Source organism: Rhopilema esculentum, chromosome 18 (genome assembly GCF_057945365.1).
Source record: "Rhopilema esculentum isolate cy_ngs chromosome 18, ASM5794536v1, whole genome shotgun sequence".
NCBI classification, from domain to species: Eukaryota; Metazoa; Cnidaria; class Scyphozoa; order Rhizostomeae; family Rhizostomatidae; genus Rhopilema; species Rhopilema esculentum.
In genome coordinates, this window is record NC_142832.1 from 4,064,596 (window position 1) to 4,088,981 (window position 24,386).

At 35.5% G+C, this 24,386-nt stretch overlaps 3 protein-coding genes across 3 annotated transcripts; 2 read left to right on the forward strand and 1 right to left on the reverse strand.

Annotated features, from left to right (window-relative positions):
* Positions 1–98: 98 nt before the first annotated feature.
* LOC135680775 (uncharacterized) lies at positions 99–3,869 on the reverse strand. The gene is made up of 2 exons (XM_065194952.2): positions 3,388–3,869; positions 99–2,916 (listed from the first exon to the last, which is right to left on the reverse strand). Exons 1-2 carry the CDS (start codon positions 3,671–3,673, stop codon positions 1,007–1,009), a joined length of 2,196 nt encoding a protein of 731 aa, XP_065051024.2. The 5' UTR covers positions 3,674–3,869; the 3' UTR covers positions 99–1,006.
* Positions 3,870–4,780: 911 nt separating this feature from the next.
* On the forward strand, positions 4,781–13,724 carry LOC135680777 (MOB kinase activator 3A). The gene is made up of 8 exons (XM_065194954.2): positions 4,781–4,969; positions 5,564–5,629; positions 6,965–7,049; positions 7,595–7,688; positions 8,433–8,566; positions 10,814–10,929; positions 11,228–11,314; positions 12,412–13,724. The coding sequence occupies exons 1-8, from the start codon at positions 4,928–4,930 to the stop codon at positions 12,439–12,441; spliced, it is 654 nt and encodes a 217-aa protein (XP_065051026.1). The 5' UTR covers positions 4,781–4,927; the 3' UTR covers positions 12,442–13,724.
* Positions 13,725–13,965: 241 nt separating this feature from the next.
* On the forward strand, positions 13,966–24,161 carry LOC135680776 (uncharacterized). Its single transcript, XM_065194953.2, has 7 exons — positions 13,966–14,705; positions 15,681–15,936; positions 16,375–16,499; positions 16,682–16,784; positions 17,246–17,365; positions 23,192–23,301; positions 23,717–24,161. The coding sequence occupies exons 1-7, from the start codon at positions 14,310–14,312 to the stop codon at positions 23,921–23,923; spliced, it is 1,317 nt and encodes a 438-aa protein (XP_065051025.2). The 5' UTR covers positions 13,966–14,309; the 3' UTR covers positions 23,924–24,161.
* Positions 24,162–24,386: the final 225 nt, after the last annotated feature.

The window sequence follows — 24,386 nt, forward strand, 5'->3', positions numbered from 1 at the left end:
AAAATAGAGTAAAATATAGATAAGCTTTATTGATCGCCAAAATTTTAAGCAACAATTTTAAGTAACTACACGCTTCCCACTGGAAAATGACTTTATTATTCATACTTAAAGATCATCATTTCGTTAAGATAATCAAAACTTTCTTTCTACAAAACTCTAAATACAGACAATTCATTCTAAATTGAAAAGTATCCAGAACTTTTGACACAAGAGAGAGAGAGAGAGAGAGAGAGAGAGAGAGAGAGAGAGAGAGAGAGAGAGAGAGAGAGAGAGAGAGAGAGAGAGAGAGAGAGAGAGAGAGAGAGAGAGAGAGAGAGAGAGAGAGAGAGAGAGAGAGATGAGATTTATTGTCTGCGATTTTTGGCCATTCAACCTTCCAACAAACAATGACACTAGGGAAAATTCAGGCTTTGGGGCGCTGATCGGAAAAAGTGAGAACAGACAATTCTAAGAGTTTGAATGCAAAAGACATAATATGTTTGTTGGGTTGCATAGCTCTTTGACAAGAACTTTTATAACTAACAGGGCACTTAAAGAGCATAAAATTGAAAAAGGGACATAAAAATCTCAAAATATGGCTTATGCCAACATCAAGGCGTAAGCTCCTATTCTGCATCTGCATTCATGAAGGTTTTGTGTTTCTATCATTTCAGATCAGAATGAATGAACGGGTGTAGGAAATTTAAATTTCTCAGAAGTAGAAAATACCTAAGAGGTTTGCTTTGTCTGCAATGGTAGGTTTCAGCATATGGTTTAGAAAATTTGAATTCTACATGCAGGAGTACTCACAAGGCATAAGGTTGTGGCTGGTAAAAAAGTATTGGCTGTAACTTTGGAAAATGTCTTGTAAAGGAAGAAATAATGATTCTACTGCATAATAAAAACAGAGAGAGGATATGTACTGAATTAGCAATTTGAGAAGTTTTATCCTGCTCAACTTTTGTAAAACTATAAAATTAATTTCCATGCTATTCTTTGAAACAGTGTGTTTAAATGCACTTAAAAACTAACTCAATGTACTGGAAGTTATGTTTTGATTATCAGATCCAGAGTTGTCTTCAACATTGCTTTTTGGTGACACAATACATTTTGCATGAGTCAAAAGATGTCTTTTCAAGTGGTGCTTCATTATGAAGCCCTTGAAACACAAGTGACAAGAGAATGGCCGCTCTCCTGTGTGTGTTCTCATATGGTTCTTCAAATTCCATTCTCGTGTGAAAGTATGTGAACATAATTCACATTTGAAAGGTCTGAATGTACTATTCTCACCTAAAATGTATGAAGGAAGTGCAATATTATTGGCTCTGTTGTCATCTTGTTGTGGTTTTGTGTCTCCTGAAATCAATGGAACTATTATGTTTCCACTGGTCATTTTTTTAGGTAGAATTTTCACATGTTTAATTCTGCCAAAGGTTCCATTCAATGCAGACTTTATTTCATTTTGCTGTTCTACAACTGAGGCATCTTGTCTAACAGCTTTGTCATATAGTTTGTCAAAAACTCTACCATTATTTCTAATTCCATTTTTATTATTTTGTACTTTTCCCTCTGTGTCAACTATTCCATGTACCATTGTTGGTCTCTCAAACTCTATCCGTTGAACATCTTTTTGTTGATCAAACCTTTCTCCTTTCTTCCGAAAAATATCTTGCATGGTACCTCTAAAAGGAACAGAAGTTATAGAATAAAGTTCTCTTTCTGACGATCCACTATTTTTTCCAACAGTCACATTTATGTCAGATTCTTTTGAAATTATATCAAGACTAGAAGACGGACATGTGGGAAGCCGATCTTCCACATTAGCAAACACCTGTTCTCTTAAAATCTTGTTATCCATCAATGTTTTATTTACTGGTACAATCTTATCTTGTATTAGAACAGTTTTATTCCCAGTTGCCTGTTTGCTATATTTTGAAACGCAAATGCTCTCTTGTGCATTATCTGCAAATTCCTTTTCAATGAAATCTTCAGTTGTACCTTTACAAATCTTTTTTGGTGAGTCTAGCTTTAACTCATCTGCATTCTTAACCATACCTCTGCCAATCTGTGAGGCAGTAGCAGCCCCATTTTCAAAATCTATATGCTTACTAAACCCTGTTCCTTTTCTGTCATGAATCTGGGTGTTTCCAATTTCATTTTTGTCTTCTTGTAATGAATATGTTGAAACAATTCTGAAACCTGTATCATTACCATTATTGATTGAATTTCCGCAAGTTCTAAAACTTTTTGGCCCAACTTCTGCGCATCCTTGTTTTTGTGGTTGGCTCAGACTTTGATTCACTGATTTCATGCTCTGACAGTTACAACAGAAAGACTTCTGCCCAAACCGAAAATTATCTTTACTGCTATGGGTCCTTGCAGAATAATTTGCAAATTTGCTCACATCAATAATACTACCAACAACTGGAGAATCATCTTCTTCATCTCTATGAACCAACTGATGATCAAACAACAGCTTCTCTGTTACAAACATTGCCTGACAGAAGTTACAACCAAACAGAAGTGCAACTGATTTATCACAACTTGAAAATTTTGCAGGAGAGCTATGGGAATCTACCCTTCTCTTTTGTATACTGGAGCAAGGTGAGGTATGGCCTGAAGATCCACTGTCTGTTTTGTGATTAAATTCATTATAACCCATCTCTAGCATTGTTATTTCATTATCATCACAATTGCATCCAATATTATACTTCCCAATTTCTTGGCCAGTTTTATCAATATCTTCAATAGATTTTCTTGCGCTGCACTTTGTTTTAACATCATCATGTATAATTCTTATTTTGTCTAATTTGTTACCATCATTTTCATCCGGGGTTATGACAGAAATACTTTCACCATCAGATTTTGGCTTGACTGTGTTTATTGTAATTTTCGCTTTGGAAATTGTCCTTGAATGATCCAATGTATGAACTTCCCCTATAACATCATGAGACAAAAATTCAAAAAGAGTTTGTAAGCTGAATAGCCACCAGTTCCAAACACCTAAGTTGAGAAACCACTAGAGAGCCTTAAAAATCTAATATATTTTGAACACAAACACAAAAAACCTAAGAGCAGAAGACTAGCAATACACGATTCTAATGAACATAGACATGACACATTATTTAACATTTCATGGTTTATGAGCATTTAACACTATATTGACTGTCCAATAAAAATCTGTAATTAAAAAATTACATGCTAAAACTCTGCCTTGTGAATATTTTGAAGTTTCTATCTTTGTTTACATACATGTTTCCTTGAATTCAAATGCAAGAAAAAAACAAGGAAAAATGACATGGAGCCCACACTTGTACGCAAGCTGGAGTGGATGATGGTGCCAATTAATTCATTTTTATCCTTTTAGTTGTATTCCTTTTCAATGAAAGTTAGTTAGCTAACACTTACCTGGCCTAAAAACTTTGTTATTGTCCAGTTTTCTTTTCCCTTTGCGATGGAACGGTACATTTATAATAGAACTTTTTGATTTTTCAGTATCTGCTTGACTATGCAATCTCGGTTTATGCAGCTTCCTGTGAGCTATGTAGTTTGAGTATTTCCTGAACCTTCGATCACAGTGACTTAGGCCACAAGTATACAATTCTTCATTCGAGCTGTCAGAGTGCAATCTTTGATGAATGGTGGCGCAAAATGAAGAGCTAAAACTCTTACTACACTTCTTGCATTTGATCATTGTTACATTTATAAATATAAATATATCAGTTGTCCTTGATGTAAACAAGTCAGTGTCAAATGGTTTATGAGGTCAAGTTTCCGACAATAGACCTCGGTTTCAAGAAGACCTTATGACGTAGCCTCTAGACAATCGAGGAGGGTGGAGTCACCCTTGGGTTGGGTGTTTCTGCTCCGTTCAATGTTTTTTGCTTTAATCTAATCTAATCTAATGTTTTTGCAAGTAATTTTGCAATTGATTTATGTCCTCACCCACTTGCAACGCCCCTTGCACTACAATACACTAATCTAAGCCTATATACAGTTATACAGTTATAAAATAGCTTAAAGATAAATATTTTAAGAAACTAATTGTAGTTGTCAGTGAAGTCAACCAGAGCCTTCGAAGATAGCAACAAAAAAGGAAGCAAAGTGATTTAGTTGGAAGCAAAATATCTAGCAGATTGCTTTCTTAAAATCTGAAGCAATTACTACACCCAGAGGGGGACCATCTCCCCTGCACTTTCATCATGATGCTTTCAAACCTTTTTCTCTGCTCTCTTTTTATAAGAATACATCAAGTTTTTTCCAGCCTCAATATTCTTAAGAAACTTCCATCATGAGCTTGAATATATTCTTAAAGTATTCTCACTTTTTCAAATATGTGGTTGAAGAGTAACATCGCCCGCTTTAAAAAAGGCCAAGCTGTTTGAAAAAAGAGATATGTCAGTTCTGCGATTCCCTGTTGTGTTGTAAACATCGCAAAAAGGTGACAGCTAAAAAATCAGAAACAAATATGCGAGCTTAGCTGAGGCTAAACAATATTCCTAGAGACTGGATGATTCTTGGCCTGAATATTCATATAAACAATATTCTTACAAAAAAAGAATGAAGTTTGCTCGTAAATCCGCAAGTGGGCACTTCTCTTCGAAGTTCAAGACGCAACCCCTTTTGGCTGCTCAGAAAATACGATTAAAGTTGGAAAGCAATCAGTGACAAAACTAGTCTAGATCACAATGGATGTATTTGTAGAAATGAAACAAATTTCAATAACAGGGAAAGGGCGTGAACAAAGGAGGAGGAAACACGCCCTTTGTTTGTCATTTACTTTGCCTCGATTTCATTGGTTGTAGCCTCGGTGAAAGAGTTGTTGATTTTGACAACCGCGTGAGAAGTCAGCGTTTGTTTGTCAAGTAATACCAGATAAAACAAGAGAAGTTGGCTAAATAATCGTGGATTGCTTATAAATATTATTGGTTTTAGCGGTGAAATCGCAATGGCATCAAAAGTAAATTTCAAGATGCCCAACAAAGTGAAAGTAAGTTGACATTAATGATACTAGTAGCTTTTCATCCGGTAAGGGCCTTGACATTCTCAACTTCCTGGTGTCGCTTTGAGGTGCTAAAATGCGAGGGAAGTATTTGCTAAAACTTCACCTCGTTTTGTGTAGAGATATTTTCTTATGTAGTTTAGGAATAGATTTATTATTTATTCTTGGACAAGAAAGAGATAAAATTTTGTCTGACAATTTGATAGTGAAAATCGCCATGAATAAACAAATAAACAATACGAAGTGATCTGAAATGGGTTTATGCTTGAATCATTTTTTACAAAATGGAACTTAAGATGCTTGTTTGTTGATACTTTGGCAAAAATTTTCTAACGTCTTATCGAAAACCCCTGAAATTGTTTTCAGAATTTTTCCGTGCAGTAGGACGTATAGATTTATTAGGGGCATCACAACCCTCATAGTTTGAAAATAATAGAATCATTCTCAGAACAAATTTGTTTTTTTATTTTCAGGGGACTCTAATCCATTCCCAGAAATAGCTGATAATGCCCAGCAGTTTTTTATTTGTTGGTTTCTTCTGTCATACAAAAATATTTTCATTCATAATGAGTTGTTTTGTAGACGTTTAAACCAAAGAAGAAATGGTCTGAAGGAACAATGAAGTATGATCTCCACAAAAGAGCAAGGGTTTGTGAAATTTTTCAGATTTGAAACTTGATATTAAATGCATAATTATCATCCAATTATCATAATTATCATAAAGATCATCACCCAGTGTGCAGGGTATGCTGAAATTGCCCACTCGAGATACAAACATGGTAACCCTGAGGGTGCATCTAAAGGCTAGATCTACAGTAGAATCCTGTTATAACATACTCGATCATTACGTACTTTCGGATATAACATACTGGTGTGCTTGTTCCCGGCAAAAGGTGTGCTTGGTTTTAGTCAATTTTTACTTACCCTTGTTACAATGTACTTCGGATATAACATGCTTAATACGTAGGTCCCTTAAAGTATGTTATAACCGGATTATACTTTATAGTTGAAAAGAAAAGTTGATAGTGCTGGCACCTGCCATCTTTGGATGACTTCTGCCCATCCGCACCCTCAGGTGTAGGGCTGTTGGCATCCAAAAAATCTCTGCAAAATCAGTTATACTTTATATACAAAATTACTTTGTAATTCTGTATGATCATGTCTTTCAAATTTTCATCAAAGATATTTGTCCAGATAATGTGCGAGGATGGCCCTTACCATGTTAATGTGTGAGGATAGCTAACTTGTTAGAGACGTTGACTACCGACCGAAAGGTCCTTGGTTTGAGTCCCTGGCATGACCAAACTTTCACTCAGAGTGAGGAAAGTTACCAGCTCTCTGTAATTCCAGGCATAGGAATCACAAGGTGTGGTCCCATCGAGAAGAAGGACCAGGACACTGCTTTATATGCTTAAGCTTCTCAGTGTCCTAAAAGCTACCTTCGGATGCTAGGTGGAAACCAATAAAAATCAAATCAAATCAAAAGATATGTTGGGTTGAGCCCCTACCTTTTAAATGCCAAAATAAGCCCTTTTCTACTTTTCTTTGCTATGGAGTTTTGCAAGTGCCCCCTTTCACTTTTCTTAAGACATATCCCTATATTTGTCTTTGGTACATCTGAATTTTCCAGTCTGCCGATTATGACTGATACAGAGATGACATCAGTGTAGTGGAGCATGCCAATATTTGGTTTTTTACAATATGTCTACAATAACACTTCTGAACAAAACTTCTTTTGGTACACCAAATGATTTGTAAAAGAGTGTTTGCATGCAGATAACATGTAGGGGATCTCCTGAGAACTGCCATTTTTTGCAAACATATGAACATTTACTTCTGAGTCTCTGAGCAGTGTTCTTGACCTTCTCTCCCCTAGACCATGAATCCTATGCCTGGTGTGGTCATTACTGTATTTGACTGTAAATTGCTCAAACCATAGTTTCATTAGTTAATTGCTTATATTATATTTTTATCATCCAACAGGCAACACTAAGAGCTGGTATTGATTTGAAAGAAGCCGTTAAACTTCCAACTGGGGAAAATTTGAATGACTGGCTTGCAGTTCATGGTTCGTGTTTTTAAACAAAATTTATAATTATTCTAAGAAAGAGTAAGCAAGAAAAGTTTACCTATTCTTAAAAAAAACGTCTAGCCTAAAAATCATATTTCAGGTATATTGGTCTGTTTCATCTCATTCATTATGTTTTTATTCATATGCGCCTTTATGTGTTCTGTGTTTGCTGGTTTTACCACTGCTTGTTTATACTTGATAACATCCTTTAGCCAAGCAACCAGTAATTGATTGATGATCATTGATTAACAAAGAGCAATGGCATAATTTAAAATACTTTGTCCCAAAGGTTAAATGTTTTGTGTCTGAACCTATTTTGATAAATTTAGGTAAAGTTGTATTGCCCGGGAAAAAGTATTTCTTTTCTCAAACTTTTATCAATTGTATGAGAAACAGAAATTTATTAAATTTTGATTTCAGACATTAAAATTTGTGTTGCATCATTATTCAATACATGGTCATAAAATAACTTCTTCTACACTTGTTTTTAATTTGCCTTGCTGATTCAAAAACCTGACTTATGTCTGTTTCTTTTTCCACAGTTGTTGATTTTTTCAATAGAATTAATCTCATTTATGGAACAATATACGATTATTGTACAGACCAGTCCTGTCCTGTTATGTCTGGAGGACCAAAGTAATTAAGCTAATTTCATTCATTATTGTGTTCTCTCTCTCTGAAACTGAAAATGTTAATACCAGCAACCATTTTCATGAACATGGGCAAATAGACACTGTTGTTTACTACTGATCCTATCTGTAATCATTTACTTTTTTTGAGACAACAGATCTATTGACCAATAATTTAGTGGCTTAAGCCATTTGTCAATCAGTTTTAGCCAATCTATAAGCCTATAAGTGGTGTCGTGCTGCTCACTAATTGGCCAAATGTGGATTAAGAGATGCTTAAGCCAATTAACTATTTGTTGATTACCCAGAAGCTGCTCATATGCATTTTAGAAATCCCAAATACTTATTTTTTGCTTATCATTGAAAATGACAAAGGAGCAAAGCATTTATATCAGAGCTGAATCCAATAATGTTATGTCTTACTGCCAGTGCTCGTATTTGACTGTTTATTGCTATTTATCAAACTCATGAAGCAAAGACATCATATGATGAAATTTAGAAATTTAGATTGTTTAACAGCTTCATACTTTTGTTGTAATTCCACTTGAAACTGCATTCTTAAGGAAGTTGCAAAGAAGAGCTTTGAAACCAAAAGATCTGAGGAATATAACAGTTTTCTACTTCTAGTTTTTTAGAACTAATGCCCTCTCTGCTCCAAATGTTGTCAAGCAATGCAGATATGCTTTACAGCATCTGCTAGAGCTATGGTCTGAATTTTTCTTTAACAAGTTGTATGAAATTTCACTTTAAGGTATGATTATTATTGGGCTGATGGAGACAAATACAAAAAACCAACTTCTGTTACTGCTCGTCAGTATGTACAGTTATTAATGGATTGGACTGATGGTATTATCAATGATGAAGAGATCTTCCCCCATGACACCAGTAAGTAGATTTGTTTTGGTGCTCTCTGAATTTTTCAGTTATTATTTGCCATGGCTGTAATGCGTTTTCTTTGGGCATTCAGATTTTTGCAAACATTTCATGGCTATTCTCTAAATAAACAGTATTGTCTGATGCCTGTGGTAGTATGCAGTTCTGTCAACTGATGGCTAATTATTTTGTCCTACATCAGGGGGTCTTTTAATATACATCTAATGGGGAATTTCCATCACCAGGCTCTCAAATTTCTCTACCAGTTGGCTCATGAATACCCATATGCAAGTGCAATTTTGTTGAAAATTGCTTTAAAAGCTGTTACTACTTGTTATGTTGTTGTCGTTTTATGTATGTGTCAAATTATGAAAGTTATTTCTTTTGTCTCATTGTAAATGTAAATGGCTGACTCTGTTTGATTTTCTTGCACTACACAAAAGCGAGGTATGAAATTAATGGGAAAATTCTATGACAAATGCTTTGACGTTTTTTCTTGCGTCGTTTCCTGCAAACATGCAAAGATCTGAATACCTTTCATTTCCTTGAAGCAAAGATGCTTGTTATATGCGACTTTTCGATGCATCAGTGCTTACTCCCATGCAAAGAAAATCAGAGAATAATACAAAACTCAGACAGATATGAGTGGCAAATTGGCAAGCCATGTAGCAAAAGGGACCAAAAAATGGACAGAGAAGATGCCAATTTGATCTACAGAACATTGCATATATCACTAGGATGAGATGCATGAAATATAACGCAAATAGTCAAATATTCGATGCAGAGATGTCAGATGTCTCAAAAAGCCCAAAATGTGATATTTTCTGAAAGCGCCAAAGAAACACTGTTTTTGTTTTTTCGACTTTTGCGTGATGCTTCCAAAGAATTTTTTTTACACCACCTGGGGTAATGACTGATGTGCAAGACCTTGAAGCCTTACATACTCCGCATACTTGTCCCTTTGCTTTTGTTTTTGCCATCAGATGCGTTACGCTAAGAAAAATGCCCTTTTGTGTCAATTCCCCACCAGTAAAAATTTCTTAAAAGATCCCCTGTCCTATATACCAAGCGAAGTTTCACTTCTGATTAAAACTCATAGACTACTAAACTATTGATTAGGTAGAATGTAATCCTTTTGATTAAAAAAACAAATTATTGTGGTTTTTTTTAATTTGACTCACAAATTTTGCTGAAACCATGCCAAAAAGCTCGAAATGATATCTTCTTGGTAGCCATAATCTATAAGAATCCCCTTAATTTTTCAAGCACAGGATCAAATTTAGTGTTGGGGCAACCATTAGTGCTCTGTAAGCTAAGGTTTCCATCTGACCATTTCCCCTTTTATGAGTCATTGGAATTCCAACGAATGTATTGCTGTGAAAGATTTTGGTTTTCTTTTAATATTGGTAAGAAAGCCAACTATTTCTTTTGGCACATAAACGTTACAAAAGGTCAATTGGTTCTTATCAATGGTGATTCTAGGAGCTGTATGCAACAAATTTATTTTGTTTTGGAAACACTGCAACTAAAAGTGACAATAGTGTCATCAACATAATGAAATTAGGAAGCTAGTACAATAAGTCTGTTGTCGTGGAAGCCATCTGCATTATTCAATAAGAACTACGCGTAGGAAAACCATAGGTATTTGTCAGATCCTTATAATATTGGAAGTAAAATATTTGAACCTTTTCTCCGTGATAGGCGGGTGATGGTTGTACCTAATCAAACACACCATCATTTCTCTTATGGTACACATCTACAATGCCTGTCATTAGTACTTCACCCAGCAATTTGCACGGCATTTTGTTAATTTTATTCTTCTCTGAAAAAAATTCTACTTTCGCCCCCTTCCCCCTTAGAACAATGTTAACAGTCTAGACAAATAACATAAAAGAATCGCAAAAGAAGGTACTTCCTAATTTCCAAAACCATTTTGTAGTAAATCAACATTGTTCCGTGGGGGAGAAGAGACGGGTGGCTGAATCTGTCCTTGCAAACTGACGAACTGACGTCAGTGTTCCATATAAATTCCTCCTTACCTCTAGTCAGATTCTTGATCAAAATTAGAATGAAATTTTATAGAGCTGTAAAGATGTATTATTATTGAATTTCATAGAGCTTATCGTTACAGGGTAGCCGCCGGGCCACCAAAATTTCACTCGTTCGACACATTAAAGAATGCTTACAACAGGTATCAAATCATCATCCCATTTTATCATTTTGATTTATCACCTGTTAACAATTTGATGTTTTTTCCAGCTGTACCTTTCCCCAAGAATTTCCAGCCAATTGTAAAGAAAATCTTCACAAGACTATTTCGTGTTTTTGTTCATGTTTACATCCACCATTTCGACACTGTTGTAAGACTAGAGGCGGTAAGATTTGTCTTTTTCAAATATCTTTCAAATGTCTCTTCACGGACAGGTTTATTTTTTTTAATGCAGCTTGTTATTCAAATGCAGCTTATGATTCATCCTGGACAAAGAAAAATTCTGAAGTGATTTAGCAATTGGGGCGTACACTTCCTCCACCCATTCCATGATGCCTCTGCATAACATTTTTGCCTTTCTAAGAGAAGACTGCAATTTCCTGTCTGATATTAAGTTCATCAAAGATTTGATAATGACTTATTAAGTGAAGGAAAGTTACAAATTACAAATTATTTCATTTTAGGAGCCGCATGTCAACCAATGCTACAAACATTTTTACTATTTCACTTCGGAATTTGGACTTATAGAAAAGCGTGAGCTGGAACCACTGGTAAGAATGTTCTTATGGTTTTCTCATTTAAAGTTTTGTATTGGCTTTTATTCCACAGTGCCTGCCAAAAGTTTTGGAACACCGACAGCTGTTTTTCCCTTTCAAAAACTGTTTTGTTATTCTCCATTAAAATACACTATTCGAACCTGAAATTTAGAAACTAGGATGGATGTGGAGTACATTGTCTAGGGGGGGGGGGCAACTAACCTTTTTATTTTGACGTAAATTAATATTTGATCGAGGATTGACTGAAACAATATTTTCATCACCATATTTGCAAATCTTTTAGTACATACGAATAATTGAATCTAGATATTTCCAAGGGTATAGCAACCAAATATGACAACACACACAGAGAGAATTTATTGACATTTGCCCGATGATCCCACCAGCATTGTCACTGACAGGTTAATGATTGGCTTTGGGCCAGCTTTAAGGTCCACTTTTATTTTGGCAGTACTGATGAGCCCTTACGTGTAATGAAAACGGTCTACTGATGTCGATGATCTTCTTACTCTTATTAATCACTGACAAAGTTCATAATCAAATGATATATTGTAGATAAAACACTATATAATAGCTGTTAACCTTACCACTTTTAAATGCATCTGTATAAAAGACCAAATGCCTTACACTTGAAAACGTAACTACTTCTTTGCGACGATTCGCTGTAGTAAAAACCCATGCAAGCTGTTTCTGTTTTTTAACTGCCATGTTTTTAAGACAGAGCCCAATTATATTCAATATTTAATCTAATTCTGTTACTTTTTGTCTGGTATAACAAGTATAACAGAGCCATATTATATTCAATATTTAATCTAATTCTGTTACTTTTTGTCTGGGCACATTTCATAGAAATGCAAATGGTATCATTACTTGGGAAAATATATTTATCCCGTTTCTTTTTAAAAGCTCTTGATGAGTAGAACAGAACGTTTCTTAGTAAACGCCTCGAGACGCTTAATGTGATCATCTGGAATTTAATACCGGTCTGTCATTATTGTATCGAGAAATTTGCAACAGATTCGTAAACGGGTATCTTCATTAATCTTCGAGAAATATTCACTCATTGAAAAGCCTTTATATTCCTTTTGTAGAAAGAGATGACAGCAAGAATAGCCACCTAGTGACGTCACGATGAAGAGTCAGTCATTCCGTTTGATGACATTTATCCCAGCATTCAAAGCTTTCTAGCATTCAAAGCAGTATAACGTTGACTTTGGTCATCAAGTCGATTTTTATCATCAGGATTTTTATTGATTAACTGCTTAAACTTTAAAAATGTAAGCAAAATTTACCTATTAAGTAATCCGAAATTGGTTTTACTTGAATTCAAGTTTCGTGCAAGAATCGAAATGCCACAAAAATTTTGGAATAGGCTATAAGATAATCTGGTATAGACCCATAGACAGTTGATACGGAGATTGAAAAATGAGCCTTTGAACCTTCGTATATTGCGATTTGTCAGATTGAACACCCGATAAAACTATGTGAACTACATGTCAACAATTTTAAAGTTTGTCTATAATTTTAAAATAAACAGAAATTGTCCTGCCTTGTTGGCATAAGATAAACGATTTGATTTTCTATAACCTTTAACATTCATATTTAGTTTTTAGCACAGTTTTTATAAATTTATTGTTCTTAAAATTTTAATTTCCTTGTGTATAGCAACAATTATCTAGTTATGTAGCCTGGTCACGAGCACAGGCTGGCAGTAATCAAAAACTAAGGGTTGTCATTTTGCTATAAGTAAGAAACGTGTCCAAGGCCCACCTTTTCGTGTTCTGAAAAAGTGTGCCAGATTACCAAAACTACATTACTTGGTGTCAAATGCCTTTAATACAAGAATAAGGGCAGAGTTTTTGATATTCGGAAATCTGACCTTTTTAGCTCTAGGTGCCAAATGTTCAGCCATTACATTTTTCCGCTCTTGTTCAGCTAAAGTCAACCAAGGACACAACTGCGTTGATCTTACTGTTAACCACCATGCACATTAGTGTCAGTGTAGAATATATAGATGTCAAAAGAGACTAAAATTCTTCAGAAACTTCCACTTATTTTCTTAAATGCTCAAATCAAAATAATAAGCTTCTTTTTACTCATATACCGAACACTTTGCAAACATTAAGTTTCAATTCTATTTTTTGATATTATTGCCCCCCTTTTTGTTGCTCGGAGTTTTGTCTCAATTGTATTTGGATACTTTTCCACGAGGAATTTTTGAATGTAAAAATTTTTGAATTATTCGTATTATTATCTCAAAAATAACTGAATCAAAAAAATATTTGTAGTGATGTAATAACAGCTTAAAATGGTTAATTTAAGGATTTATTTTGGAAACATAAATGGTAGTTTTTTGGGTGACTGCTTATAATAGAAATAGAAAATTAATACATTTTGATGCAAATTTTTTGTTTTTCGTTGTTGCAAAATCTTTTAGTGTTGTCTTGAGTCTAAGAAGAGATACGGAACTAAACGCAAACTTAGCTTACCTGTAAATCAGATTTTGCCGCCTTTTCTTTAATGTAGTATTTCCATTTGTCATCCAAATTTTCCGTGATTTTCATAAGCACAAAATAGACCGAAGCAAATTAATAGAAAAATCTACGTCACAGAATGTTGATTTTGTCCCCAGGCCTCCATTCGAGATATAATCAAACATCCAGCAAAGCGGAAGTTTGAAAGTGAAAGTTTTCATGCCCTTGTTGGAGATTGCATTTAGGAATTTGCTTTCTGGTTTGAGATTTCGTCCAAGGATTAATTATGTTTCTTTAATTATTTGCTAAAAGCAGAAGGCAGAAAGACAAAAATTATGCAGAGGGTGTCACAGCTTAAAGATGTTTTGCTGTTATTTAAAAACATAGCCGGCTTGCATTCATTATCATATTTGGCCTAGAAATATTCACTGGATTTGATTAGCAAAGAGGTATAGCTGCAACTGTCCAGCGAATTTTAGCTTAAAACCATCGTTGGGACAATCGGCTTTTGCAAAATGGAAGGTTCTAAATCGCGCTTCGGTATACTTGCCCAATTCATTATTCTTGCTTTGATAAGAGGGACCACGCCATTGATGGCCTATTTTGCTGTTTCGAATCTTGACTCCACCGGACTTGTAGTTGCATGGAAGTCAGTTATTAGTTTTATGTTCTTTCTATTTTCTGCGTCTGTGCTCTACTCTGTTAGTGGGGAGTTCAGGCAACATATTACAGAAAACTTCAAGGACAAACACACGTACTGGAAGCTGACGGTTCTAGGAATCATGCAATCTGCAGCACCCTATTTGCTTATTATTTACAGCTTAAAGTATCTGCCACCTACCCTACTTGGTGTTTTCATGGCTGCTACTCCGTGGTTTACGATTCTATTAGAGAGACTGCCATTTGTCAAGGTAGGAACATTTAATTACGGAATTGGACTATTCATTACTTGTCCAGAAGCTTTAGGAACGAAATATACCTTCTTCTGCTGCGTATCGAAAAATGTGCTACTAAGCTTAGTAAGACTTACAATTACAACAAAAGATCATTTAAAATAATTTGAAATAATCAATTAGTTAACAAGGGATGGCTTTTGCAAGAAAACTGAGAACTGAAAATCTACCTAGGCTTGTTCTAGCATAAATCATCATTGTATTAGCAACCCTATTTTCATTTCATACTTGATGAAAGGAGTTGCAAATAGTTGCATAGAATATAAACCTAAAGTGGAAATTTACAGCTCAGAGTTGTACTGTGTGGATGTAGGTAGCTGTGCAAACTACAATTTTTGACACAGTTGTTGAGAGGTAAACACATGCTAGGTTGCATGCATTTGTTGTCAAAAATCTTCCCTCAACTGGTGGATGGCCCAGTACCCTGCAAGGTTGATTTGTAACTAATCCAATTAATGATCTATACAAACAATTCCTGTAAAAAATTTATGTCAAAGTTGCAATTTAGAACCAACCTCCTCAGAACCTTTGATGATAGGGCACAAAGACAAATGCCCCAGGGTGGGGCCCATAATTATTGATTGTCGTTTTCTGGAATCTATCTTTGTTGTCAAGAAAGGGACCTGCAGGTATTCAATTCACCAGGGTCTGCCCTCGCACTGGTCAGCCTCAAATCAGCTATATGCATTCCATGTGTTTTCAGCTCTGTCTGATTGGCATCAAGCACTATAAATAAATATAATGTTAAATTTTACAAATAAATGAATCAAAGCTACCCATTCTGCAATATCTTTTTTGATGTGGCATACTTTTTGAACAGGTAGCATTTTATTTTCTCCTATATTCGCCTAAAGCCAAGTTAGTTTACAATATTGCGGTTTGCATAATTTTTAAATATTTCAAATAACATGTATGTTTTGCTTTGCACAATAGATAAAATCAACAATGAGCAGTTATGTGAAAATTGGTATGATTTTTGGTTTCCCATCAATCATTCTAATCATGAGTCCAATCTTGCACGAATCTCTGGTGAACTGCAGTAAACTTGAAGTATACAAGAACTTTACAAACCAAACCAGTTCTCACAAGAAGTTCCCAGTGATATACGACATTTGCTTGAAGCCAGAAGATCTTTGTTTTGGTACACTAGCACTTTTTGCTGGATCTTTTCTTTGGGCTGTTTCCTCAGGTGTGTAGACCTTCATGATTACGTCATACATGGATGTAGACCCAAAAAACCTCAAATGGCAAGCCCTCCTTGTTAATGCTGGGAAGTAAATCCTATTTTCTTTTTTAAAGAATTGTTTTGGGGGCCACCTTTTTTTCATAGCATTATACCCAGGCCTGGCCATTTAAAGAGAGCCACAGCTCTTGCTCCCCTCCAGGCTCTCTTCAAAAGCTGGAGGGGAGCTACAGATTGCTCTCCTAAATTGCTTTTGAAAAGCACATTTCTTTCCTTGAAATCAATTTTTTCTTTGTTTAAATTCTTATTTATCTAGAATTAGCTCACCTGGAGATTACTAGGGGAGCTGTTTACTGCTCCCTTGCTAAGAGTATTATGACCAGGCCTGTTATACCTCATGTGTAGTGGCATCTTTATTTTACAAAGATATATTTTATTTTCCAGTATTTTGGAGGTCACAGAGAGGGGACATTCATTACATATCTTCAAGTATTGGACAGAATTTAGTAGCTGCAACTGTTGCAGCTGTATTCTGGGCTGCCGTTGAAATTGAATATCCAGAGAATTCTGTAAGTTAAGATCATATTTATTCACAAGATCAGATAGATTTGCTTTCTTGTTCTGGTTCTATCTTTAACTATTATTTGTTATCACTCTGCTCCAGCATCACTGTGTTTATGATTTAATGATGATTCTAGAAATATTTGATTCTTATGTTTATGATTAATGATAATTCTTATTAATATTTCAGTCCAGCTTGGTGGGGTACAAGACAATATTTGGGGTGATGTTTTTAGGCATTGGTACAGGCTGGCTTGCTACTGTATTGGTTCAGTCATTAGGCAGAAAAATAGGTATGCAACTTGTCAGTTTAATGATCATTAAACTACTTTGCAATATGTAGTTTTCAGCTTCTAGCCAAGAAATTCATTTCATGATATAACTTTTACCAGGGGACTATTATATGCAAAGAAGATAAAAGTGTAAAACCTAGTATAGAAAAACAAGAACTTTTAAGTGTGGAACTGATATTTACTTGCAAGTTTCATCTGTTTCTCAAGTTTCATACTTCAATTTTCTTAATTTATCCACTTCAAATAATTTTTTCATTTAATGGTGGTAGATCTTTGAACTTATTATTGTTCATGTTTAGGGTCTCAGTATACGCTTCTTTTCAGTCCTGCTAAGTTTTCTTGTCAATCTTCTAGGATGTGCACATTTTCAATAATTTACTCAGCCCTTTCTTTCAATTATGGTTTAGAAAACTAACATTTCTCAGAAAGTAAATCTTTCTTGCTGTCTGTTTTAATTTTAGGCCCGAAACCAACAAATCAAGTTTTGGCAGTTCTTCCAATGGTTGCTTTTATAGAAGACTGTGTCTTTGTTAAAAGCATTGTAACTGTACATCCATGGCTAATTGCACTAGAGATCATTGGTGAGTTATATACTGTAAAAACCAAACATTTATTTTATGGTTGTAGGTAGGTACAGTATACTACTTCTCGTTTTCTTAAGGAAAGCTGGCTTTTCTGTAGAATGCATCAAAGATTCGATTTTGTCTGTGTCATTCGCTATTCTATCTCTATGTGCCTTTATTATCGACCGCAACATTGTTTCGGATTGGTCGAGGATTGGCCGATGTTGTGCAAAGCGATGTTAGCATCAGGTTTGTTTAGGGTCCTTGGTTTGAAAAATCGTCCGTTCTAAGTAACAGCTCCGGGTTTACTCTTAATGCGATCATCAGGAAGATTGTTTAGGTATTTAAAAGCGTATACAGGTATGACTATACGAAACTGAGTACTTTATGGCAGACCGGTAAGCAGGGTTTTCTATTTGGTGTCTAGAGTTTGTTACTCTTAGGTCCCGAATAAGCGGGGGTCCTAATAAGCGGGGGAAGGGGTGGGTTGGAAGATTTCTTAAAATTCAATAAGGGGGGGGGGGGGTCGAAATAAGCAGGGGGTGGAAATTTGGTGTAAAAGAGTACCAAGCAGTGTTAAAGGAAAAATATCCGTAAACATCAAGATGATAGTTTAAAAACAGAACGGAAAAATAATGTCCTACTACTTTTACCAACGCACTCAAGCTCAGTTGTTCACACTTTTTGAAGGGCTCTCCTACAAAAATTGAAAATTTGATAAGCGGGGGGTCCTAATAAGAGCGGGAGGGTCGTAAATTTCTTCGAAAAAGTACGCGGGGGATACTTATTCGGGACCTAAGAGTATATGTTCTAGGAAATTTGAAAATATCGTGATGAAATTAAACAGAACAGTATGAAATTTGCTTTTTCTTCTTTGCATCTTAAAAATCCAATTTATTTTCAAGTAGTCATTTTAGTTTGAATCTTTAAGATAAAGTGGTTAAGGTGTGCAAACTCGCCGTGGGGTAAGTCCTTCTTCGTCTGTGTGTTCGGGGTGCTTAAGAACAAACAAGATTATTTTTATCAATTTGTAGCTTTTTTAAAAGAAGCGTGAAAGGAAAGTTCTGCTAAACCACCCTCAGCATTTGATCTCTCTCTAGGAACCTCTTCGCGCCCCTAATGAGAAACCATGCTTTCGTCTATGGCTTAGGGATTCTTAGTTTTCTGATCTCACACAATGATTTGATTTGATACTTTTTATATAAGCGTGAAAAAGCAGCCATTAGTTTCCAAGATCGTTTCGCTAGGAAATGTTTTTCAGTACAGGAGCTTTAATGAATAGATTTGAGCTTTTTGTTTGGAAATTTGATAAAGTAATTCCTAGCGATTTTATAAGTAGTATTTATTAGTACTCCGGCCTTTTGCCCTTTTTAAAGACGACGTTGCCTTGTGCTTTCAAGATTTAAAAAAGTTAATCCCGGTTGCCTAGTGTTGAAAGTAGTAAGATATTTCCGGATATTGTGCAAGCTCTAAAGGGCAAAGAGTAGACAAAGTTGATTCCTTTTAATCCTTAAAAGTCCTCGAAGAAGAACTTTTTTCATAAATATCGATAGCCGAGACTTTATTGCAATAAATTCAATTAGTTTTCCCGCCAGCAGCTGCTGACGACAGCGAACCTCTGCTCTCAGCAATGTCGCCTCATTTGCTCTCACCAATTATAATTGGCCTACTCTAACCCTTTCGTTATTGACAGAATTTTAGAATTTTTGCCTACTTAATCTAAAAATTCAGCAAAAATTGATTTTTCAAGATAACTGGATGATCTTTTGCCCAAGTAATCATCAATAGCTGTATTTCATGCAAATGATCTTATAATGCAAACATTTTATTATAATTGGACATTAATTAGCATCCAATTTGCATAATTGAATATAACAGAAAAGAACTTTATTAATTAAGGTCAATTATCTTCAATAATAAAACACTTAACTACTTTTTTCTTTCAATAATGTATTTTGTCATAGTCTTAGCACACTGAGTTGAAATATCAATCATTTTTCTTGAACAGTCTTTTTTTAATTAATTAATATGCAACAATGGGTCTAAAACAATTCAATTCAATTTGGCAAGTGCAATTTCGATTTCGACTATTAAGAGAAAGAAAACAAGTGAAAAACACAAAATCCTGGAGAGAAAAGATTGTAATTTTGACCAAATGTTCTTTTTTACTTTTTATGCTTTTTTATTTTTTACTTTTTTTTGCTTTTTCTCTATCTAATCTACATGAATTTACCAAAAACAACAACTAATCTAGCGATCACGACTGTAACTTAGGAAAGCTTCCTTGTACTGCTCAAACTCTGGGGAATGGAAAAGCAAGAAGCAGTTTCTTTCTCCAACACACAAAGGGATATCACATACAACACAGCAAAATGATGAGGTTTTTGCTCTATAACTTTGATCTATGCTATGCACGGACTTCATAACTGAGCAAACTTTGCAAACTTGGTGTTTCTCAAGCTTCACCGGCAAATGCCCTTTCTCTAATCTATTCTGCCACAATTCCTTTTTACTAACTGCCTTCTTCAAAGTTGCTGATCTTTGCTTTGCACTATTTACTGCATGAGCTGTTGCCTTACAGATGAAGTCCTCTACATTACTAACTTTAGTACCTAAATCTGCAAATGATCTGACCTCTGGTTCTGCTCTAATGGCTTTCTGCTCAACAAAAGCAAGCTGAAGGGCTAAATCCTTTTTAAAATCAAGAAAAGAATAGTTCTTAGGCATTTTCTGCTCAGGGGTTGGGTTTCTAATCTCTCTCCAAAACACATATGCATCCCAAGCACAAATATCAACAAAATGAAAGAATAATGTTTTCCAAAACTTTTTAGTCCTATATTGAACAGAATACATATGGTACATCTGATCAGACAAATCTACACCATTCATATCTTTGTTATAATCTGAAATGCATTTAGGCCTCAAAACCTTAACCTTTTTATGACTTCCATCAACCTTTGTATTCCTTGTACAATAATCATAATCATTGGCAGAATGGTAGGTGGAGAGAACAGAGACAACATTCCTATCAACCCACTGTACAAGCAACACATCATTCGGCTTTTCCCCATTTCTAATATACCTTATTGTTCCTCGATCAAGTTTCTTCCCCCAAGACTGCCTATTTTTCATTACCTCAGGAAAGGATGAGGAATTTTCCCTTACAGTACCAACAGCATTTATACCAACTGAAGTCAAATATTGGAACAATGGGACACTGCAATAAAAGTTATCAGCAAAAAGAACATACCCCCTGTTTACCAGAGGTTTCGTTAAATTAATAACAACTCTGGCAGCTAATTGGTTGATGAGATTTCCTGCATTTTCTGGATTGGGGTTTTCATTAAAAGCCTTAGCTCTACCAAGTCCTCTTTCTATCCCTTCAAAACTATTATCAACAACACTGAAATCATCCCAATCATCCTTTCTGCTTTTACCAGTATAAACCACCATATCCCAATTGTAGCCTGTAGCAGAATCAGCTAGAACCCAAAGTTTGAAACCCCATTTAGTGGGCTTATTCATTATATATTGTTTGAAGAAGAACCTACCCTTAGACTTAACCATACGTTCATCTATAGACACACATTTACCAGGAGTAAAAAGTTCCTTACAGCGACTTCGCATATGGTCATAGAAATTCCTTATTTTTCCTAATGGATCACTTTTGTCCTCTGTCTCAGGGTTTACACAATGAAGGGCAGCAAGTATTCCACAATACCTAGAAAATGTTGGAATAAACATTGACCCAAGAAGACCAGAAAAAAGCTTATCATTCTGCCAGTAGTTACGCCTAGCAGGGGCCTTAACAATACCCATATAAAATAGACAGGCAAGAAACCTCCTAAATTCCATCAAATCAATGGGTCCCCACACATGGCAACCATGGTCCTGGGACATGTAGCTTTGACCTATTCCTTGACCATACAGAGCATAAATGTTTGAGTTTTCAATTATGGTTCCCATCAGATCAAAAGAAAAAAAAAGCAAGAAAAAGTCTAAGGCTCTACAAGGGGCACTGCCTCTCGCCCAAACTACTTTTGGGCCAACACTGCTTACATTATGTGGTGGAAGCCACTTCTGTTCCCTATCACCTGTGTAGCCTAGAGACTCTGCCAAACTACAATCACTATCCTGATACTCCTCTTCACTAACTTCTGACTCGTCATGGATCTCATCGACTACTACAGCTCCGTCCAACTCATCGTCCAACTCAACTGGATGTCCTGAACCAGCCAGACTCTGCCTAAAACAAAAATATAGAAAATAAGCAAAGACAAGATGATTTATAATTTGGTAATTTCTGCAGCAGTGCAACAAATAGTAAAGAAATCTAAGTGAATCTGTTCAGAGCCACCATATACAAAATCAGCTGATTTGTTTATCACGGGCCTAAAATTTCTTGAAAACCACTCCCAAAAAAACAAATATTTTTGGCCGTATTTAGTTAGCCATTATTCTAAGATTTTCACTACAGCTTCAGAAATGGTTCTTCTTTATCGCTAATGTATCCAAAAGTTTGAAGGAAACAATATGTAAACTTACGATCCACTCTCATTCGAAGTTTCAGGATTTTCTTCTCTTTGTCGCTTCCTGCGTGGCTTCCTTCGTCTTGGTTCGTCCACTCTTTCCGTCAGCGGTGCTACAAACCGAATTTCTACCTCTCTACCACTTAATAAGGCACAGTCGATCTCAAATTCATCTTCTGAGTCAAGTCCGTTCTCATTATCCATTTTAAAATCAATTTTGAAAAACACGCCTCATTCACGACATACGCAACAAGATCAGTCAAGATGGCGGTTACAGGCCCACGTTGTCTGGGATATTTATACGAAAGAAGCGCATAAATTAATCAAATAAGTATAATTTTCTAACTGTCCAATCATATTTGAGCAATTTTAGCATAAGTTAAGGAGGGTATGTTGCCTTGGAGCTCCAAAATAAAATATTTTCGGCTAGGGTATCGGTCACGTGGTCTTATCCAGATGTACATCTGGATAAGGAATTAAAGGGCTAAGGTCCTTAATAGAAGGGGGCGCTTATTAATTTTTCGATTTTTTTCTGTCCCCATCGGAGCCTATTTGGACCCCCCCCGCTTATTAATTTTTATATGCAATCATTCATATCCCTTATTTCATCCGAAAAAATTTACATAGGCCTTGCTGATGTACACAATAATAATTAGCCTGTTCATTTTAGTAATATAACAATGCATTATTACATGGTGATAATTGTCATTTTCTATCGATTGTATTCAGAAGAAAATCTCATTTGACCCCAAAAAAGAATCATCACGTGATTTTTCAGATTTTTCACATTTCCGAGCCCCCCCCCCACTTACTAGGACCCCCCCGCTTATTTTTTTAAAATTTCTAACCCCTATCCCCCCAACTATCAAGACCCCCCTTCTATTAAGGACCTTAGAGTAATTAAAGAAACCTGGCCTCTTTTTTCTCAGATAATCACAGTCCTGTGATTCTTGTTAAAAAATCTTTATCAGTTTTTAATTTCATTTTCATTTTAACATTTGTATGAAATCCCTTTTGAAAAACAATGTTTTGAAAACGCTATAAACATTAACGGGGTTCAGAAAGTCAAGCATGATGTATATAAATAAGTTTTATTAGCTTTTCTTTATTGTGATAATTTTTGCATACAGGTAGCACTTCAGTATCAAACTTTTTCAAAAGGGGCGCTTAATCGAGCATTAACGTTTTTTTAGGTTTTAGTGGGTTCAGTTGCAAGCGTTCACTCATTCTATTTTATCGATGGTATGCAGGGTCATATCTTCCTTGAAAATTAAAGCTTTTTGGAGTTTTCAGTCTTTCATTTCTTTATATTTAGGAATCTTGGCGTTATCTGCAGCAGTATTCATGACTAACCTGCCAACCAGTAAAAAGGATGGCCAGACTTCGATGTTATCAGAAAGTCTTCTCAATCCTGATTTCCAATCAGTAAGTGAATCTTTATTTCAACATGGATTCAAGCTGGATTAAGTGAATCTTGTGCTTCTTGTAACAGGGGCTTTTTAAATTGGGCCCATCCAGATTTGAAAAGTAAAATGCATTCGATTATGTTGAGAATGGTAAAGAAAAAATGGCGTGTGGCATGAAGGAATGTGTTTGTGTTGGGTCGGATTCAACCCGGGATGAACCCAGACAAAAATGGGTCGTGTAGTGAGAGATCTGGGTTAGACTTGGATTAAACTGAGATTTGTAAGCACCGTGGTGGATCTAATTTTGTCTGAGAAAATTGATATCACATGTGGTTGGTCTATTCTGCTTTCGATGTTTTATTTGTCTTGCTTTAAATGCAAGCTCTGCCCTAAATTGAACTTTTACAATATACTGAAATGAATTTGTATTTTAGTACGACGGTGATTACAGAAACATGCAAGATGAAATAGAAAAATACCGGCGTCTAGATGGGGACTCAGAGGAAGATTCTTCTGCTAGGGAGGAGGAAATCACTGTAAGGCCAGCAACAGTGGAGTCAAATGATGATACAGATTACCCGCCCTTGAGGCAAATTGTTGGTGACGACCTTGACAAAACGGCTACATTTGGCAGGGCCTGAAAGGTACGGAGCACTGCTTTTGTTAAGAAACTCTGGAAATTTTGGATGTTGTTTTGTTATAAGGAACAAGCAAGACTATGTTTGAAATTGGGGAAACTCGTATGTTTTTTTAAACTTCTTTTCACATTGATGTAAATTTTGCAGAAATCAGATTTAGACTTATCGTGTTAAAGCCGGATTTTGTAGCCAAACATTGCTTTTTGCATAACTTTAAGCTTTTGGTCTATGTTGAAACCAATCTCAACTAGTACTTTTTCGGTGTTCAATTCTTTTCGGTTAATCTCAAAAAAGGTAATGTTAAATTTATTTTTTTTACTTTATTTGCTTGGAAAGACACGTTGTTTACATTCTCCTATTTCAATGATAGATTGGAAGGGGAAATTTCGAACAGTATAATAAATAATTCAATGCCAATAAATAGTGAGGTTTTGAAAACATTTGGAAGCAACAAACTTCAAGGTCT

Coding starts and splice junctions, on each gene's coding strand:
- LOC135680775 (XM_065194952.2), bottom strand. CDS start 3,673: ATGATCAAATGCAAGAAGTGTAGTAAGAGTTTTAGCTCTTCATTTTGC. Junction 2,917..3,387: donor TAACAAAGTTTTTAGGCCAG/GTAAGTGTTAGC, acceptor ATGATGTTATAG/GGGAAGTTCATACATTGGAT.
- LOC135680777 (XM_065194954.2), top strand. CDS start 4,928: ATGGCATCAAAAGTAAATTTCAAGATGCCCAACAAAGTGAAA. Junction 7,689..8,432: donor GTTATGTCTGGAGGACCAAA/GTAATTAAGCTA, acceptor TTTCACTTTAAG/GTATGATTATTATTGGGCTG. Junction 10,930..11,227: donor CTGTTGTAAGACTAGAGGCG/GTAAGATTTGTC, acceptor ATTTCATTTTAG/GAGCCGCATGTCAACCAATG.
- LOC135680776 (XM_065194953.2), top strand. CDS start 14,310: ATGGAAGGTTCTAAATCGCGCTTCGGTATACTTGCCCAATTCATTATT. Junction 17,366..23,191: donor AATTGCACTAGAGATCATTG/GTGAGTTATATA, acceptor CTTTATATTTAG/GAATCTTGGCGTTATCTGCA. Junction 23,302..23,716: donor TCAATCCTGATTTCCAATCA/GTAAGTGAATCT, acceptor TTTGTATTTTAG/TACGACGGTGATTACAGAAA.